This window comes from Phycodurus eques, chromosome 3 (genome assembly GCF_024500275.1).
Source record: "Phycodurus eques isolate BA_2022a chromosome 3, UOR_Pequ_1.1, whole genome shotgun sequence".
NCBI lineage: Eukaryota > Metazoa > Chordata > Actinopteri > Syngnathiformes > Syngnathidae > Phycodurus > Phycodurus eques.
In genome coordinates, this window is record NC_084527.1 from 26,225,112 (window position 1) to 26,245,140 (window position 20,029).

At 41.5% G+C, this 20,029-nt stretch overlaps 2 protein-coding genes across 3 annotated transcripts in view; one reads left to right on the forward strand and one right to left on the reverse strand.

Moving 5' to 3' along the window:
• Nucleotides 1-361: 361 nt before the first annotated feature.
• ift81 (intraflagellar transport 81 homolog) lies at nt 362-16,181 on the reverse strand. Of its 2 annotated transcripts, XM_061671026.1 has the most exons (19): nt 15,933-16,181; nt 15,742-15,845; nt 15,475-15,655; nt 15,311-15,400; nt 15,156-15,221; nt 14,732-14,842; nt 14,445-14,529; nt 14,050-14,213; nt 13,869-13,964; nt 12,977-13,123; nt 8,491-8,640; nt 6,645-6,773; nt 4,480-4,569; nt 3,755-3,841; nt 3,507-3,578; nt 1,526-1,611; nt 1,215-1,260; nt 920-1,121; nt 362-780 (listed from the first exon to the last, which is right to left on the reverse strand). In XM_061671026.1, the coding sequence occupies exons 1-18, from the start codon at nt 16,074-16,076 to the stop codon at nt 939-941; spliced, it is 2,031 nt and encodes a 676-aa protein (XP_061527010.1). In that variant the 5' UTR covers nt 16,077-16,181; the 3' UTR covers nt 362-780; nt 920-938. The 2 variants fall into 2 exon arrangements, with proteins under 2 accessions (XP_061527010.1, XP_061527009.1); XM_061671025.1 differs by having other exon boundaries at nt 362-1,121.
• Nucleotides 16,182-17,326: 1,145 nt separating this feature from the next.
• Nucleotides 17,327-20,029, forward strand: part of si:dkey-91m11.5 (PH_BCR_vertebrate and RhoGAP_Bcr domain-containing protein) — a 41,575-nt gene continuing 38,872 nt past the window's right edge. Inside the window, exon 1 of the mRNA XM_061672896.1 lies at nt 17,327-19,059. Within this exon, the coding sequence (XP_061528880.1) occupies nt 17,733-19,059 (1,327 nt within the window). The 5' untranslated portion in view covers nt 17,327-17,732. The remainder of the gene's footprint in view (nt 19,060-20,029) is intronic.

The window sequence follows — 20,029 nt, forward strand, 5'->3', positions numbered from 1 at the left end:
TTAAAAATAACACGATACTCCACGGTTGGACATCATTGTGCACGCAAGTGTGTTTGGCACAAGAGCTTGATACATTGACTGTCATCAGCAGATTAAAAAAAAAATACCCTGGAACTTCTATCAAGACGTTACTTGGAACATGAAGCAGAAGCATAAACCAAACGAATCAAGGCTATGCTGGGCATTTGAACTTTGTCCTGCAAGTACTTTAAAATGATAGGTGATAGCTTTGAATATCAGTGGGAATGCTTGTTTGTCAGTATGACCCATGATGTGTGTGCCTTAAACAGCTCTTGTCCAAAGTCAGCTGGGCTTGGCTGGATGGAGGGATAAATGAAAACAATGTACCTGTATTTGCGTTTGAATATTTTCATTACAAAATCATTACAGTTGCTCGTTACAAAAGTCAAAATACGTTATTTTTAGACTACTCCGGCAAATCGCATGTAATAATTTTTTTAAATACAGACTATCAGTCAAAATCAACATGGCCATGCCCTACCATTCAATGAAATCTGATGATATGAAATCTGATTGTATGAATTGCAACAGTTAGCTCCAAAATTGGCAAGACACACAGTCCAAGGTCATGTTATTCCTGCTAACAATAGTTGACCGTGACCACCGGTACTAGACTTCGTGTGCTGTTATCGCGAGACACTTGGATCGAAAGTATATTAAGGATAAGCATGTGTCAAAAGGTCTGGTGGGTCACAGAGAGTTAAAACATTGGAGATCATCATCTGAAATCCTTTCACAAAATGGACTGTTGTGCTCCTCCTGTAAGGAAACGGTAACCCATTGTTACAGTTGTAGATATCCCATGAATAATGAAATAACGCTTATAAAGCATTTTCATGAAGCAAATTACATTAAATACATAGCACAGTAAGGTTTAAAAGGAAGTAGATTTACACACATAGAAAGCATGTTAACCCTCACAGCACAAGCCTATCCTCTCCTCCTTCTTGGATGACCTGACCGACAGATGCCTCATTCTGCACTTTTATGAAGCACTGTCTCTTGCACTCCATCAGCTGCTCCAAGTCTTGCCACATCTTCATCTGCTCCATGTTAGCACTGTGGCTCTCCCTCACCATCTTCTGCTTCTCACGTAACTTCTGCAGTCCACGGGGAAAAACGATAAAATGGCACTTTGATCGTTTCCTCACTTCAATAATTTCCCCAAGAAAGTTGCTGACTAAATTACTCACCTTGCCAAGTAACTCCTGCTCTGCAATGTTCTTCATGTACACTTCCCTACAAACACAAGGGTATAATTCACATGCAGTCCATGGCAAATTTAAAAGAGCTCACCCATTGTTTTCAGTGTAGTTTCTCATATACCCTCAATCCATATTTTGGTTCCATCATGTGTGGTAGGAAATTTGTAATGCCTCTTTATGTGGAATGAAATAATGACATGGGAGCAGCTCAACCGACTGTGATGTAAGAGGAGCTCCCTGAGAGTACAAAAGGTTATTCATCTTGCAAGCAGCTGGTTGGCCTGACTCAATGTGCTCACCTGATTGCCCTTTTCCTCTCCTGGACATCAGAGGACACATAGGCCTTCATCTCCTCAGCCGCTCGCTGTATTTGCATCTCAGTGATCTGTGAAAGACAAGAGATGGGAGTTTCAAGTTATTGTCCTATTGGCAGGGGTGCAATTGAAGGTGAGGGGCCCGCACACTTTCCAAATCTATCCCCTCTGTCTTTCCCCACACTTACATTAAAAAAAAAAAAAAAATCAATACATTCCTTTTTAACAAATCATAGCTTGTTTTTTTCCGAGCTGCCCTTGAAGGCATCATAAAGTCGCTGCGCAGACGACCAATGACAAAGACAGTAGACAAGACACGTATGCTAAAAAAAATGTTGAGCAAACCAAACCAGTTTGCAAAAGGAAAACATATTTTTTCAAAGGAGCAATTTAAGTTGAGTAACACTATTATACATGGAAATGTAACCAATGTATGTCATATTAAGAGGTAACAAACGTTAAGGGATAATATGGAATGAGTTATTGTTATTATTGTCAAAAGACCACAAACAGGCCAAGGGCATGTTATTGGACTCAGATGTCCAGGAGAAATAAAGTTATATTATTATCACCCACAGCCCTTTCAGATCAAAGGTTATGAGCATTTTAATACACAATGTGTCACGAGGTAAAAACTGCAATCTGTGAGGCTCCTATCACTAACTTTTTCACTTGTTGGAAAACTACAGTAGTGTGAATCAGCCCTGACGCTCAGGCTAATACAGCAGTCTTATATTGTTACCTACAGCATGTTAGCTTGCTTGCCAGATCCTTTAATGCCAACAACAAACCCAATCCTTAGTTTCTCCTTGGAATAATTGTTCACTGCTTTGCACATATTTCCCATCCATAAATAGGATTCATAAAGTTGTGATTGATTGCTATCGATAAAATCCATGGTTTGAAATATGTATAGTAAGTAAGTAAATGGTCTGATTTAAATGTGGCGACCAGTTCAGTGTGTAGACCGCCTTTTGCCCGACGTCGGCTAGGATAGGTTCCAGCTCACCTGCTACCCTGAAAGCGGTATAGATAATGGATGGATTGAATGGATAAAAATGTGTTTACATGAACATCTTCTTTTGCCTAAAACACAAAGACATTTTCTGCTTTCATGGAGAACTCAGGAAATTGGAAAGCATAAACATTTAAGAGGCTGAAATTAGAGGATCTGGACTTTTTAAAGACAGTGTAAAGTAATTTTCGTTTTTTTTTCCTAAATACATTAAATATGTTTCAGTATACGTGGTGAAAACATGCAAAGGCTGAGAATTTTTTTTTACTGAATTGTTGAGATATAGGGTGAAACTCTTTTACCATCTCAGTTGTCCGTTTTTTTTGGCCGGGGCTAAAAACAAGCCCAAGTACACACTTGGGTTTGGTCGAACATTCTGGCCATGAAGCACCCCTCCCTGACTAGTTTAATATTCAGCGCCCTTCTTTCATCTTTCTCTATTCAATGCAATTGCCACCTCCTTATCTATAATAATAACTTGCTATCCCGACAACCCGAAAAAAAAAAAAACATATTCCCTGAAACGTTATGTTTCGTGTTATTCACTGCTGTGTGCCCCCACGCACGCATATAGCGAGGCAACGGTGAACTCGACGCCTCCACCGCCCCACGTCTGCCCACCAACGCTAAGAGATAGTAGCTGCCAGCGAGGCAGCGGAACAGCATCAGCCTCAGAGTGCTTGCTTGGCCCGTCGTGATGTAGTGGGTTGAGGAGGATTTATAAAAAAATAAATAAATAAATAAATAAATAAATAAAAAATTTAAAAAAAAAAAAACATCCAGGGTGACCTGGACCCCCCCCCCAACTCCCATCCCCACTTTTGGAATGGTGGCTACACCTGACTAGTGGGGTCACTGCGCATCAAATTTACTGCTGCAAGTATTGTTCAATTCTACATTCTCAATGTTTAACTTGGTTTCAGCCTTATGCGACTTCCTGCTCTTCCTTGCCTCGGACTTGCAGTTGATGTAATGATATCGGTTTTCCTCCTGTGCCGTCTCTTCTCTCAATGCTTTCACCTCCTGTGAAAAAAGTAAAAATAAATGTTATTGCCAATAATCTGAAAGAAAATCAAGGAATCTCACTTAAATAGAAAAAAATATAGATAAAAATTACCAACAATTATGCACTGCAGCATACACAGCAGAGAAACATGAGTATGACTATTATTATTAGTACAGTAGTACAGAAACTATACCTGCTCCAATTTAGATCTGTTGCTCTCCAGACCAGCACCACAACTTTCATACTGGGATTTCTTTTCTTCATGTTCCTGATTTAATACCTGGCATGATGTTTGAGCAGGAAGTCAAAAATCCATCCACAAAACAAAACACATCTTTTTTCGGTACAAAATCTTAGCAAGATACCAATTTCAACACTGTCCAATTATAGTATCACTAAAAACACAGCTTCTCTTTGAGCAACTTAACAAACAATGGCCTCTTACAAAGTCTATTTCCGTCCTTTGGTTGCAGTGTTTCATTGGTGGACATTAGCCAGTGAAGTGGAAGATGGAACACATGTAGGAAAAATTAATCCTCTGCCTTTGGCGGAGCAATGTGTGGGGGCTTTCCCATCATGCATTTTATTTCTGGATCATTTAAATGATTAAAGTACCGTCATGACAATAGACAAACATAGGATACAGAAGGCCAGCAGGAATCAGTAATAGATTTGTAAATTATATTCAGGGTTTATCACAGTGGTTTCATTACATGTTTATCTTCACATCCTATTTACCATACTGTATGTATATAATGTAGTTATTTATAAGTAAAGTCAGTGCAATATTTTGCATTTATAAAGAGATACTATGATAGTCTTATATGTTTGCATTTTGTGAAAGTTGTCTTAATTAAAATAATAGTTTATAATGGAGAATTATGTCATACCATTGCATTTTAAAACAGCAATGCTCACCTGACACTGCTGCCTCAGTGACCTCAGCTCTTTGATAATTGGAGCGAGAGCAGACTTCTTCTCCACTATCATTGAGTTTAATTGCTTTACCTATGAAAACATACAAACAGTTACAATGACGATTTTGTACTGCTCTTTAGATGAATATTATATATACAGTAACAAATAATACTAAATAGTAAATATATATTGTTTACATTAACAGTCAAACCAGGAGCAAAACAGAGAGTTGATAGTCTATTTTGCATTTCTCAGGGAATGGCGGACGACTGGTTAGAGCGTCTGCCTCACAGTTCTGAGGACCGGGGTTCAATCCCCAGCCCCGCCAGTGTGGAGTTTGCATGTTCTCTGCGTGCCTGTGTGGGTTTTCTCCGGGCACTCCGGTTTCCTCCCACATCCCAAAAACATGCATAATTGAATACTCTAAATTGCCCGTAGGTGTGAATGTGATTGCGAATGGTTGTTTGTTTAAATGTGCCCTGCGATTGGCTGGCAACCAGTTCAGCGTGTACCCTGCCTCCTGCCCGATGATAGCTGGGATAGGCTCCAGCGCTCCCGCAACCCTTGTGAGGATAAGCGGCTCAGATAATGGATGGATGGATGGATGCCTTCGAATGACAATGTGTACGTTCAGAAATTCAATCTGACGCTCTCACTGCGCTTGGAGAGTGCAGTGTTCAGAGAGGCAGAGCGCACTCCATTTGCTATGAATTTATGAATGAGCGTATTGGCCATTGGCAGTGATACGTCAGTACATCCACCATATTGAATGTGTCAGTTCTACCTGTAAACATCTCGTCCTGCCTGACACGCTCTGTCTCCTCAGTCAGAGAGGCGGGAGTGCGCTCCAGCATTTCCAGAGTGTGGCTCTCTGAATAACCGAACGGCACACTCCAACAGCGCTTTGAGTTTCCAGACGTTCCGGAATGTAGAGAGCGCGCTTGGAGTGAATTTCTGAATTTCCCCAATAATTCAACAATGATTTTGTGATTAGAAATTCAATTTGAGATCTTTACTGGAATTACAAGTAGCATTTTTTTGCATTTGTCACATGCACACCTACGGGCAATTTAGAGTCTTCAATCAACCTACTACGCATGTTTTTGGGATGTGGGAGGAAACCGGAGTGCCTGGAGAAAACCCACCCAGGCACCGGGAGAACATGGAAACTCCACACAGGCGGGGCCGGGATTTGAACCCCGGTACCCAGAACTGTGAGGCAGATGTGCTAGCCAGTCGGCGACTGTGCCGGCTGCCAATGAAATTCTTTCAGTTATTGGAATATATTGACATGTAGAATATACACAATGCGGCCAATATCTTATGAACAATGCAGTAGTTAACTTGACTACTCAAAGGAAACGCTCCCCCAGAAACATAATTAAGCTTTTAGCATTTACATTAAAATATGTGGATTTCCATCCATCCATCCATTTTCTGAGCCGCTTCTCCTCACTAGGGTCACGGGCGTTCTGGAGCCTATCCCAGCTATCATCGGGCAGGAGGCGGGGTACACCCTGAACTGGTTGCCAGCCAATGGCAGGGCACATACAAACAAACAACCATCCGCACTCACACCTACGGGCAATTTAGAGTCGTCAATTAACCGACCATGCATGTTTTTGGGATGTGGGAGGAAACCGGAGTACCTGGAGAAAACCAACGCAGGCACGGGGGGGGAACATGCAAACTCCACACAGGCAGGGCCGGGGATTGAACCCCGGTCCTCAGAACTGTGAGGCACACGCTCTAACCAGTCGTCCAAAGTGCCGCCATGTGGATTTTTTTTTTATTTATTGGAAACACAATTACTTTAACTTAATTGTAATATCAAGAGACACACCTGGTTTTCATGGGTTTGTGGGGACTCATGTTATGGTAAACACACAATATGGTAAATTAAAGTAAAATAGTAATCTCTTACCTAATGGCTCAATTGATTTGGCCCAAAATGTGCTTAAACCATGCGCATTATGCTTCATCAATCAAGCCAAATTTTAGGTTCCTACCTACCTGCTCACACGCTCATATGCACACAACTATTCCACAAATTTAGGAAATTTACTATACAGTATTTATTCAAAGGTGAAGATTTTTAATTTATCAATACATCAGAATTGTAAAAACTAAAATATTCTGCTGATGCCTTGATAGATTAACGTTACCATTTCAGACATATCATCCAGTGTGCGGCCCTTCTTTTCATCTAGCTCACTCTTGATGGCTGACACCCTCTCTAGTTCCTCCTGAGTGTTGCTGTAGCCAGAGATACCCTTTTCAGCTTCCATAGTTTGCTTTAAAAAAAAAAAAAAAAAAAAACAGGGGAGAGAAATGTGGCAAGTTAATGACACAAAAAAGGCAGCAAAAGGCAGACACTGCAGAGTTTACTAATTTGCTTAGTAGCTTAGCGATAAAACATTGATTCTTTTACTTTTTTTATTCAGAACCATTTATCTAGAATCAATTTCAGATGACAATAAGCATGGTGGGCAGCGGCCGGTTGCCAACCTCTTATCCTCAGCTTATGCTGTCATACACCATGGACCAGGAGAAGAAGAAGAAGAAGAATCACCTTTTATTGTCATGAACATGCATGCATGCATACGAAATTTGTTCTCTGCATTTACATGGTTATCAATGGTTCAGCCTTGGCGGAGGCCTCTTCACTACTAAGTGAAAGTTTACATTTTCCATTTGTTTCTCCTTCAGTCATTGCCAACTACTATACTATGTGCCCAGTTTAACATGGGTTTGAGAACCGAGTGTACAGGAGACATTAAAGGGGCCATCATAGAAAGTTAACAGAGTTAAATTGCTTCTATACAAATAAATGGGTCTCAGGAATACCCCCATTTCAGACGCGCTATTTAAAGACGCAAAATCGACCAGCGCAATTCGTCTCGGGATTGAGAAATCACATTGGATGTGCTAAATTCATCTACTTGCATATACTCCATCCATCCATCCATTTACTGAACCGCTTATCCTCACAAGGGTCGCAGGAGTGCTGGAGCCTATCCCAGCTATCTTCGGGCAGGAGGCGGGGTACACCCTGAACTGGTTGCCAGCCAATCGCAGGGCACACATAAACAAACAACCATTCGCATTCACATTCACACCTACGGGCAATTTAGAGTCTTCAATCAACCTATCATGCATGTTTTTGGGATGTGGGAGTAAACCGGAGTGCCCGGAGAAAACCCACGCAGACGGGGAGAACATCCAAACTCCACACAGGCTGGGCCGGGTATTGAACCCCGGTCCTCAGAACTGTGAGGCAGACGCTCTAACCAGTCGTCCACCGTGCCGCCCTTGCGTATACTCCTCGAACGAAATGAACAGTGCAGCAAATTAATGCATTTTGAAGACATGATCCTGGTTGCACCCAGTTTAGTAGAGCAGCTTCCACAGTTGTGTGCATGCACAATCAAGTTTGCGACAGATTCCCTCTGTAGAGTAAGAGCGATACTAACTCATCACATCCAAAGGATGACACTGAAAATTGTCATAGCTTGACAACTCCCAGTGAGGGATGCAGAAAGAGCAGGGGTAGCAGATGCAAAAGTCAGATATAGCAACTCTGCATGGCTTCCTTCAGGGAGCTTATCAACAAGTCAGGCGCTGGGAACACAAAGAGGCGTGAAGCAATTTCCAGGAAGCTTCTAGCACACCAGTGTTAACACAGTGAGTGTGAACGGAGAGATAAAACACAAACAGAACATTTGCACTGGGGCGGCAAATGTGCAGCACACATGGTACAGTTTGGGGTTGCCTTGCTAAAGGGCAATTCAGATTGATGCAGGGGATAGAGCAGTTCCAACAATGCCCCATTTACATTTTTCCTAATGTTGCCCCCCAAGGCTGAGTCGAAATGACTACTAATCAGTTTCCAAACAGACAAGTGGACAGCAGCCCTACTTCATGTTCCTGTGTCATGCTTTGCAAGAATTTATGGAAGTTATGAAAAAATTAAGTGTTGCATTTGTGTCACAGACGGATCATATTAGGTACCAGTTTCTCTTGGACAGCCTCATGCCTTTGCTTGAGAATCTCCTCCGTCCGTTGTAAAACTCCATACTCTGCCTTCAGCTCTGCAATTTCCTGACGTTTCTTCTTGTATACCGTACCTTTGCTTCGCAGTTTCACCACCAAACGTTTCAGCTATGAGGGAACAAAAGACAATTAAAGTCAACACATTTGACACCAGCCAGGGGTCACTTTGTTTGATTTTAGATCTAACATCTCCAAAATAATCGTTTTATATACATACATACATGCGCACACACATATATACACATATACATATTTATATATACATACATAGACATACACACACACATCCATCATCCATCAATCCATTTTCTGTACCGCTTATACTCACGAGGGTCGCGGGCGTGCTGGACCCCATCCCAGCTATCTTTGGGCGAGAGGCGGGGTACACCCTGAACTGGTCGCCGGCCAATCGCAGGGAACATATAAAGAAACAACCATTCACACTCACATTCATACCTATGGGCAATTTAGAGTCTTCAATCAACCTCCCATGCATGCTTTTGGGGATGTGGGAGGAAACCGGAGTACCCGGAGAAAAACCACGCAGGCACGGGGAGAACATGCAAATGCCACACAGGCGGGCTTGTGATTTGAACACCGGTCCTGAGAACTGTGAGGTAGATGTGCTAACCAGTCGCCCACCGTGCCGCTTACATACATACATGCATACATATATATATATATGTGTGTGTGTGTGTATATATATATATATATATATATATATATATATATATATATATATATATATGTGTGTATATATATATATATATATATATATATACACACACATATATATATTCTTTTTTAAGAAATCTGCAAAAATTTATGTATATATATATATATATATATATATATATATACATATACACACATATATATATATATATATATATATACATATACATATACATATATATACACACACTTTACACCTATCTGATCAGCTTGATCGGTATCGGCCGATAATTAGCATTTTATGCTGATCGGCTGGTCGGGTTTAATGTCATAATTCGCCGATCCGATCAATGACTCCGCAAAAGACATTTACTCTGCGTCACCATCGTGTACAGTATATTTGAATCCAACAGCTAGTTTATTTTTAGCCTTGTCGCGTGTCTTTTGACATAGTACTGTAAAGATCTGACCGCCAATAAAGTTATTATAAAAAAAAAAACATTTCGGCAGTGTGAGACAGACGACACGTCCGCGAGAAACAACAGGTAATGCCTGGATCAGACTACAAGACAAATTTGGTCTTTCACGATTGCACTGCGTCAGACTACTGCAATAAAATCTTGGATTCCGATACCACCTGGGCCGAAGGTTCACCTTCCAACAAGACAATGACCCTAAGCACACAGCTAAGACAACGAAGGAGTGGCTTCAGAACAACTTAGTGACTGTTCTTGAATGGCCTAGCCAGAGCCCCGACCAACTTAAACCCAATTGAGCATCACTGGAGAGACCTGAAAATGGCTGTCCACCAACGTTCACCATCCAACCTGACAGAACTGGAGAGGATCTGCAAGGAGGAATGGCAGATCCCCAAATCCAGGTGTGAAAAAACTTGTTGCATCATTCCCAAAAAGACTCATGGCTGCATTAGCTCAAAAGGGTGCTTCTACTGAATACTGTGGAAAGGGTCTGAATACTTATGACTGTGTGATATTCCAGTTTTTCTTTTTTAAGAAATCTGCAAAAATGTCAACAATTTATTTTTTCCCCGTCAATATGGGGTGCTGTGTGTACATTAATGAGGAAAAAATGCAAATGGCTGCAATATAGCAGTGAAAAATTTAAGGGGGTCTGAATACTTTCCATACCCACTGTGTGTGTGTGTGTGTGTATTTATATATATATATAAATAAATGAGCCCTTTATAAGACAACAGGTACACACAATCTTTCAAAGGTAATTTCTAACAGAATCTAGATGCATGCTGTCCAACGTCCTCGATGAAGGTCAGGAGAGCAAAGGGTTTTGAAAACAGTGCCCTGATCTGGCATGGTCACTCGATCTGTTCAGCCAGCTTCGTCCAACAAATAGCTTCGCCTGACATAGTGACTGCTGCAAGTGGACGTTGAGCTGGGCCCCACCCCGAGTTTCTGTCTGTCTATCAGGACACAGTGAAGCTCCTCCACAATGAAGAGCAGCTATAAATGAACAAGGACACGAGAGAACAGTCCTAGAAAACACAGAATGTGCTTCATGTCCTTTGGGGATCCGAGAAGCTTGATGTAAGTGGGCATGGGTGGAGGGATGGTTCAGAGAGTATATTCTATGTGTATTTTAGGACATCAAGGGCAGTCGCGGCTGAGAGAGGATTTAACAGCGTAGAATACTCAGTTAAGAATACTCCATAGTGTTCCAAACAGTATGTTCCCAAAAGGAATCCTGTTACCAAACAAGAAGCGCATCCATAACACTCTTGACCAACCTGAAATGAAGTCCACAAGTTATCAGCAACACAGAGAGCTGGGCATGTTCCAAACACAAAATGGTGATCGCCTCTTAACTAAAGCACAACTATATTTGCAGTGTGATGTGGTCAGTTGAGAAACTTTTCTTGCAACTGGCCAACCAGTGCTGATCAGATGCAGTCATCCCTCTGCAGTGGGTGGGTGGCAGGTGATGACACAGCCAGCAGAATGGAAAATACCGCTGATAAAGTGATCTTCTCCACTGTAGCTGATGGCCCAAACTATGGAGGAGTCTGATAAGCGGTGCTGGACAAAACATTTTCCATTGACTTCAACCACGTATAGAACAAAGGACCCTCTTTGTTACTACAACTGATCGCTCGTCATCACTTCAGACACAGAGGAAAGAAGGTTCCAAATAATTCATGCATATTTGAAAAATAATTACATTAAACAATTATTGCATATCCATATTTTCCACTGTAACTGGATTTCCCCTCTCTGGGAGTAGAAAATGTAAAATATATGAAAATAGCAGGACAATCAATCCATTTTTCCACAAAGACTTTCTCCATGGTATTGTTAAAATTATTTCTTAGAACAATTGAGAATAAAATCTGCTGAGAGTCATTTTACAGTGATGTTTATATTGTATTTGTAGATTTGTCAGAAGCAGAGACAGCAGCTGTTTTCTCCCTAATCCCAAAGCGCCTGATTTGTTCCAATTAGAGCGATGTAATATCGCAAATATTGCAAAAATGCATAGTTGAGACCAAGGCAAGTTGTTCATCAGCTGTTTCTGTGAACTGATGCCAGATGCTACATTTACTGCAAATATTTGTGATGCGTATTTATTCAGAGGAAATTCATTCTTTTCTGTTACAGTAGCAGGTCAGAGGGGTCAAGAGTCAGAAAAGTGTTCAATATGTGCACAATAAACAAGTAGGATTAGGGGACTCCTGGGGGGAAAAAAACCCAAAAACTTTGGGTCATACCGCTTAAATAAACGCTGCAAACTGAATATACTATTTTCTAGGGCTCTCAGAATAGTCTTCACTTTTCTCCTCTGGCTCCCCTGCTCACAACACACAGAGAAGATCAGGGAAAACAGGTAGTAAAGTTGCCTGCTACAGTTTGGCTGCAGCAGCGTTTTCGTCTGCTGGTGGCTCTCTGGTTATAAACAACGATATAAATAGAGTTGATAGATCTGTCAAAGCTGTCACAGTGTATAAAGCCCATTATTGTAGGTTGATATCCAGCCTGTTCTCTTGACCAAAGTATTGAAATGATTGAGATCCACCTGCTGGGCAGCTCTCAGTGTATGGGGTAAATGCAGAGAACAAATTTGTCTTTACACTGTGGATCTGCAAAATTTGACTGTATCTTAACCTTTCTGTAAACTTACGGAATGAATAGACTAAAGATAAAGAAGTTCCTTCTTCGTGTTTTAGTTTCCTTGTCAATAATCCAGGATTATTCATCAAGAGGACATCACAGCACATGTTTGGAAATCCCTTGTCATGCAATAATATAAAGACCAAACTTAATAGGCCCCCAAGTCTATTAAAAGTGTACAGTTGACTTAACTGAGTAACAAAGGATTTAGGGAAAAGAAGATTTCCAGGTATTTTGTTCAGTCCAGTTTCGTGTTCTGGATTTTCTCAGAGTTACTCTATTTATAGATCTTTATGAGAACGTGGGGGTGAGTGGGGAAACGGGATGAGTACTGTTAAGACAGTTAGCAGTCCATGTTTGGATAGGACCAGAAATAGACTTTTTGTGTTTTCTGTGGTTTGAATATATACACGAGTACCATAAAATGAATGAGTTTATCAGTCAATTCAAACACAGAGACAGAATAGTTTCTTTATTTTGGCCATTGCTTGTGCAACTCCTGTCTCAATTATTCTATAACAAAACAAAGTGTGACAATAAAAAAAAAAAAACATCACAACACTAGGATTATTATTATTATTTTTTTATATAACTGAGTGTATTAACTTGTGACTACTGCAAAAGTGTACCTCGTCACCCCGGACGACCTCTTCTCCATTGGAGGCTAGTGCCTGGCTGGTCCTATGTGTCAGCTCCCGCTCTGCAGCTGCTAACTCCTCCCTCGCTTCCTGCAGCTCTTCAGCTTTTGCTTCCTTTTTACGGATGATGATGGAGGCCTGCGAGAGTCATATTGCAATGGAAATATAAGCAAATGTGTATCTGGGAATTTTAAAAAGGCTGGGGGTATGAAACGATAGAAATGACATTACTTAATGAATAATTCAGTTATTTTCTCAAAATCTTAATTAATGTAAACTAAGACAATTTGGAGAAAACCCTACTTCCAAATTTGAAACAGCTCAGGTCCAGCATGACTGTGGACCAGCACACAAATTAAGACCCGTAAAGGTTAACTGGATGTGATTGGTGTGGAAGAATTTGAGATGCCTGTCCTCAAAAGAGATTGTGACCCAGGGCTTGTAGTGCAAGTGAGTCACTGACATCAGACCTCACAAATTTTCTTCTAGATGCATCGCGTAAAAATTCCCCGCACACTCCACCTATTGAACGTCTTCCCAGAAAAGTTGAAGCAGTGCAAAATGCAAAGAGGGGACCAACTCCATATGTTGTTTTTCATTTTTTTTGTAGTTGTGATGCTCATGTGCCTAAACTTTAGTCCATACAATGTAAATTAAATGAAAGGAAACATACTTGGCATACAACAACCAAATAGACCGGGACTCAACCTGGAAAGTTTTATGCTGCACTGGAGTTAAATTGTATGTTTAAATGAATAAACAACCCAAGACACGAAGAAAACCGGCATAACCATATTTGGCAGTACACATCAAGAGTCCAGTCCCACTGGGATACGTACATAAAAACGTACACAGAAAGCAAATAATATCCTAAATCCAGCACCTGCTGCCTGTAGAGAGTCAGTTTATCATCAATAGGGTCGCTTCTCATCATCTTCTTCTCAATCAGATGATTTATCTGCATGTCAACTCCTTTAATCTGAAAAACCCAAGAGTGACTTCAAAAAATAATTTTATCAAAAGGTAAAAGAATAGAGACTTCAGAGTGGCATCCTGCGCCTAACCTTGTCCCTCAGCTCCAGGAGATCACCATGACCCATGGCGGGCTCTGATGCCACTTTTTGAAGGTACTGCACTGTACGCTTGAGGACCTCCAACTCTTTGGGAAGTTTCTCAGAAACCATGTAGGAATTGATCTTAATCTCCTCCTCGAGCCTCTTCATTAAACCTGGGGAAGACAGACTGTTTAATAGATTGCAAAAACCATTGCATTTCAAATGTAAAATGTCTAAAATTGCCAAGTAACTACAACCTTGGCACTGCACACACACAGCAAAAATTGTGAATAAGGAAAAAATAAAAAGACATTTCAATACTAGATAATCCCATTTTATAGCAGTTCTATTAATGACCCCGTAAAGCAACACTGAGTCCTGCAGAAGCAAAGAGCAATACTTACTATCTGGACTGGCATCAGCTGCAGCATGTCGCATGTCCTTCAACTGCTGCTGCAACCTCTGCAGCCTCTGCTGTGCCTGAAACAGCTAAAAACAAGCCGCTGATTATTATCAAAGTTCAATGACAAAATTGTACATGCAAACCCTCATCCAAAGTTTATAAATTACCTAAAAAGTGTCTTCCTTCAAACATGGGTTAGTTGTATTTAAGAATACTGTATGTACTAAAGGCCCAAGCACAAATAAATTAAATATTCGATGATGAAAAGCAGCAGTGAGAAAGTTTTACTTGGTTCTTTTGTTCTTGCTTCTGGTGAGCCAAATGCTCTTCTCTCTTTTTCTCAACTCTCAGCTGTCTGGCCTGCTCCAGCATCTGTTGATGGTTGGACACTGACTCCACCTAGTGGAGAGACACATGCACTCAAAGGTGGTTTGCACAGTATGTGGAGGTGGTCAGGTCAACAACACCTTCCAAAAATAACCATCCAACATACAGAGTCAGGTTTCGCCTTTTTGGAATGACTTGGGTGTTAAGATCAACAGCCCATTACTTAGCTAGCTTGTAAAAACAACTTGACAAGCTGTCGCATCCCTGTCAGGTCTACTAAAGAAGCTGATAATATATGACAAGGGTGATATTTTCATTCCTCCGTGAATCCTAAAGCCTTCCAAGCACTACAAGAGCAACGGGCCCCTTGGGGGAGTTGACTCACCCTCTTCTTCAACCTTTCCACACGTTTAATTAGTGGGCCCTTCTCCTCCTCCATTGCACCAATGTCCTGTTGGGGGAAAAACAAAAATAATGTTAGAAAAACAAGCTTTGACAATTCCAATTTATATTGGGTGGTAAATAAGATTAAAAGTTTACCCTTCTGATTTCTGCCGTGGAAAACCCTGATGTCCTGAGCTGCTCACATTCCTTATGATTGGTCTTAAATCCTTCCACCAGTTCTTCATACTAGGAACGCACATGTGTACATTAGCTTTTTGTTGTCGCGATGATCACTGGCTTCATACATTTGAAGGGCATACCTGGTGGTACGTGTCGCCGATGACGTCATCCGCCAGGAACTCTGCGGGAACATCAAGTTTGACAAGAAAGCGAGCCAAGTAAGCTCTCTTCTTGAGCTCCGGGACCCTCTGCAGCAGCCAGTGCAGGATAGGATGGACCGCGGGTTTACTGCCGACCACGAGACCCTGTCTGAAACCGCTCCTGAGGCGAAACATTGGACGAGTCGGGAAGAAATGCCCCACACAGACACAAGAGTGCTTTTTTCATATAAGTTTACAGCAACTTACAGATCAGACTGGTTGCCAGGTGGTTTGTATTTCAGCATCCCAAGCAGAGCACACATTCTCTTCGCTGTTTGTTCGGGCATTTCCTCGCGAATATCAATAGCGTGCTGAAAATACGATGGATCGATTCATTGCAAATGGTCAAAGGCATAAAAACAGCTTGCGAGTTGGGCAACAAATTGCACATCGCTTACCTTTGGGTCGACTTCAGCTAAAACGTCGTTTAAAATCTGGAGGAGATGCATCGGTTCGAGGGAGTCAAACGTGATGAGATTAAAGTTTTTCCTAAACGGATCTTTGTTCAGTTGTTCGACAATCAATTTTAGTTGCTCACTCATCGTGGCTCGATTCGTAGCTAATTTAAATAGCCAATACTAGCCTTTGACAATTTGTAGCTGTGTCGTTAGCTAACCTGAGCTAGCTAGCATACAACGTCTGCCTGGAAAGACTCAATGGTGCATTCATAACACGTGAGGACGTCGTAATTTCAAGATCTCTGCTACCTTAGCTATTTTAGTTAAACACAATCACTTCTTTTTTTGCCCTCATAGAAACCCATGTCACGCATAACACCAAACGTTAGAAGTACGTGTGCTCTTCCTTTAGGGTGTTTTGTACAAAATTGCACCTTTTCAATTTTGGGTATTGGAAAAGCACGTACTGTTATAAGTGTAAACATCTAAATACATATCTAGAATACTTCTGATATGATATCAATAATGAATGCATAATCTTTTGCAAAATAAGACAAGAAGTGCTAGTGGGAAAGTTTTCCGACACCAAAACAAGACTGCATGAAATACAGGGCTCTTCATCAGACCCACAAAAAACGCCAATAAGATCGTTAAAATAGACATAAAACAATTCAGTGCCATAGAAATTATATAGCTCTATATGAAAAGAACACATGCTAGTTGAGTCATAATATCTGATTAGGCAAACGAAAGGACGCTTTTTGACTTTTCTACCGAGGTAGCCAAAAATCCCGATTTTCAAGTGTAACGGGAATGCATCACTATTACTTCGCGTTAGTGCAGTTGCCGTGGATACCGGGTCGGTTGCTAACTGGATCAATGAAGCGTCAAAATAGTTTACACGTACACACACGCGCGCACACACGCACACGCACGCACACGAATAAAAAGAACCGTGATAGTACAGCTATCTAACATTTATTTCATTCTGTGTACGTTAGCCACGCTGTCCATCTAAACTTTTGAACCGTCAGGTGGCGATGTTGGCGATCTTTTATTTTGTATTTTTATTTTTTTAAGTATCCATCCAATTGCAACACAGTGACCTTTGGAATACCACGCGCAATCCGATCATAACGTATTGTTGTTTCCAAATCACGTGGAAAACTTTGGGAATCTTAATTTATTGAAGAGAACTGGGTGTAGGTAAATCAAAGTTGTCGGTGTTACTTTTTTCCGCCTCGAATGCTATCAAAGTATCCTCGAAACAACTCTTTGCATTCGCCACATTGCTCGAACAATCCTGAGGTGTTTTCACTGTTCTCTTAACAGTCTCCATTGTTAAGAAAAGTCAGTTTTATTTTTTGAATTTGATGTGTGATCGTGTGTACACAGTAATCCTAATTCACACACGGGTGCCCCGCCTCTTCTGCTGCGGCTGCTCTTGGACGAGGAGCCCAAACACCAGAGCTAGTCAGTCTGTCAGTCAGAGGAAACGCACAGGCAGAGGAACTCCAGAGGGGAAAAAAAACAAAGAACGATCAAAAGGAAAGAAGACAAGGGGAACGCCATATTTCATGGACTTGCCATAAGGAGGAAAGAAGATGGCCAGATGTTGTTTTGCATGGTTCTGTGAGGAAAAACTGAGCAGCTTTTCTTGATTGTCAAGTGGTTCCTCACATTTCCCCTACTTTCCACAGCAACATGGAGATCTTAAGACATGGAAATTTTGGCTCACCATATTCGTTGCAGGTATTTTTGTTTGTATTTATGTGTGACTAGTATTTGTCTGGAATAACAATGGTTGAACCCGTGGGGTTTGTGGAGGCTTGGAGAGCTCAGTTTCCAGAATCTGATCCGCCGTGCATGGAGTTGAACTCCATGGGAGATATTGAACAGGAGCTTGACAAATGCAAGACATCCATCAAACATTTGGAGAAGGAAGTAAACAAGGAGCGCTTTAGGATGATCTACCTGCAGACTCTTCTTGCAAAAGAGAGGAAATCTTATGATGGCCAGCGATGGGGGTTTAAAATGATTCCTCAGACAAGTGATGAAAACCTTCTCAGTGGTCCAGACAGCCAGAGGCCTCACAAAGAGGAAGTGTCAGTGGTACAGCCACAGAAAGCACCCGGAAAGACGGAAAAGTGGACATCACATCCAGAGGGGGAGGTTGAGAGTGCCAAACTGCAGGACGGGGAGACACCTGTGCACCAAGAGTTCGACATTGCTGAGTTCCCAGTGGGACCGGGTTCAGTGGCGGCGCTGAGATCCAACTTCGAACGCATCAGGAGAGCCAACTCACACACAGCTGGAGATGGTAAAGGGTTGTCAGTGATGGGAGGACCAGACAAACCCTTCTATGTTAACATGGAGTACCATTACGAGCGAGGATTGGTCAAAGTTAACGACAGGGAGGTCTCAGACAAGATCAGCACACTTGGGAGTCAGGCCATGCAGATGGAACGCAAGAGGTGTCTTTATTCGGTACCAGGGAGCCTGTCAGCCGCCGCAGGGGACATAAACAAGTGTGTTCAGCGGGGCCGGTCCACTGAGGGGAACTGCGGTTATAACGGGTCATATGACGAACCAGGGGTCACCGATCACTTCCGAAAAGACAGCGCGAGCCGTTCCTCTGGAGGAAAGTCTGACACACAGCCAGCTGAGTGCCAACCATACACTAGTGTGTATGTTGGGGGAATGATGCCTGAGGGGGACACTCGAGTGATCCACATTAGAGACCACAGCATAGAGGAGAACACACATCTAACATGGCCTCGGCGCTCCTGCTCTCCTGGCAGCTTTGATGACGACGGAGGAGAGGGATACACTCCAGACTGCAGCTCCAATGAGAATTTGACATCCAGCGAAGACGACTTCTCCTCAGGCCAGTCCAGCCATGTTTCTCCCAGTCCCACCACCTATCAGATGTTCAGGGACAAAAGTCGCTCACCTTCTCAGCAGTCATTTGACAGCAGCAGCCCACCCACGCCCCTCTCCCAAAAGCAACAGGTGGGAGTGACTGACCAGATCAGAGTACATCAAGCAGGCCAACCTTGGCCCAGTGATGGGGAATCCACCACATCGAGCAGGACCTCCCACGACAACAGTGTTCAAGGCGATCTGGGTAAGTCTGCAAAACATACTCTTTGGATTTTCTCTTTTAAAATAAATCATTGTTTATAAGTCCGGTTGGTCATGAACCTTTTAGCGGGAAGCATATTTGGTTACTCATGTGGGTGTTCAAAATGGACCACTTAATACCTCCCCATTAGACAATAGAACCCTGTAATTCTCCAAGGCATGATAGTAATAAAACATTTATCATGATATAGAAATATAAGATATTATATATTAATACATAATTTCATTTAAAACATGTTTGTTTGAATAAAATGATGCGTGTTGCGTGATGACCTATACAATAGGTGTATAAAACCTCCTCCATGAAACAATATGCAATATGAATGAAGGCAATAGGTCTGTCTATTAATTTTTTTGGGGTGCAGCTTTGTTGAATTTTTCTTAGATTCATACTACTACTACTATTTTCTTTCGACAAAAATACTATTTTAATTTATTTTTCCTCATGACTTCTAGAAAAAGCAAATGACAATGACATACTGTATTCTAAAGTTTTTTTTTAGATTTGCTTTATTTCTTCTGATAACGAACAAGCTTTGAACAAGTTTTTTCTCAAGCATTAACTTAAATTACCTTATACAGAAATATGGTACATATTTCTTTTCTTTTCAGATGATGTAAAAATAAGCTCCTCCTCATGGAAAAATAATGCCCCGTTTTCCAAAATATGTACCCAGTATGTAAACAGAATCCTTTTGGACATTTTAAATGTTCAACAATTTGACATCATAAAATGAGCTGTCAGAATGCATGGCTTGACTGGGTCCGTCCATGTCTGTTGTCAAAATGTAACACCAGCTCTCTCACGCTCTTTTCTCATGTGATGTTCTACACTGGTGAGACAAGGAGACCTCGGTAAAATATTTGGGCGCACATACCTCGAGTCAAAAGTTTCAAACCTGCAAATAAGGTGCTGCTTTTGCAAGGTATAAATAGGCACCATGTTGTTGGCA

Coding starts and splice junctions, on each gene's coding strand:
- ift81 (XM_061671026.1), bottom strand. CDS start 16,076: ATGAGTGAGCAACTAAAATTGATTGTCGAACAACTGAACAAAGATCCG. Junction 6,774..8,490: donor AGGCTGTCCAAGAGAAACTG/GTACCTAATATG, acceptor TTTTTTTTAAAG/CAAACTATGGAAGCTGAAAA. Junction 1,612..3,506: donor ACATCAACTGCAAGTCCGAG/GCAAGGAAGAGC, acceptor TGTCTTTCACAG/ATCACTGAGATGCAAATACA.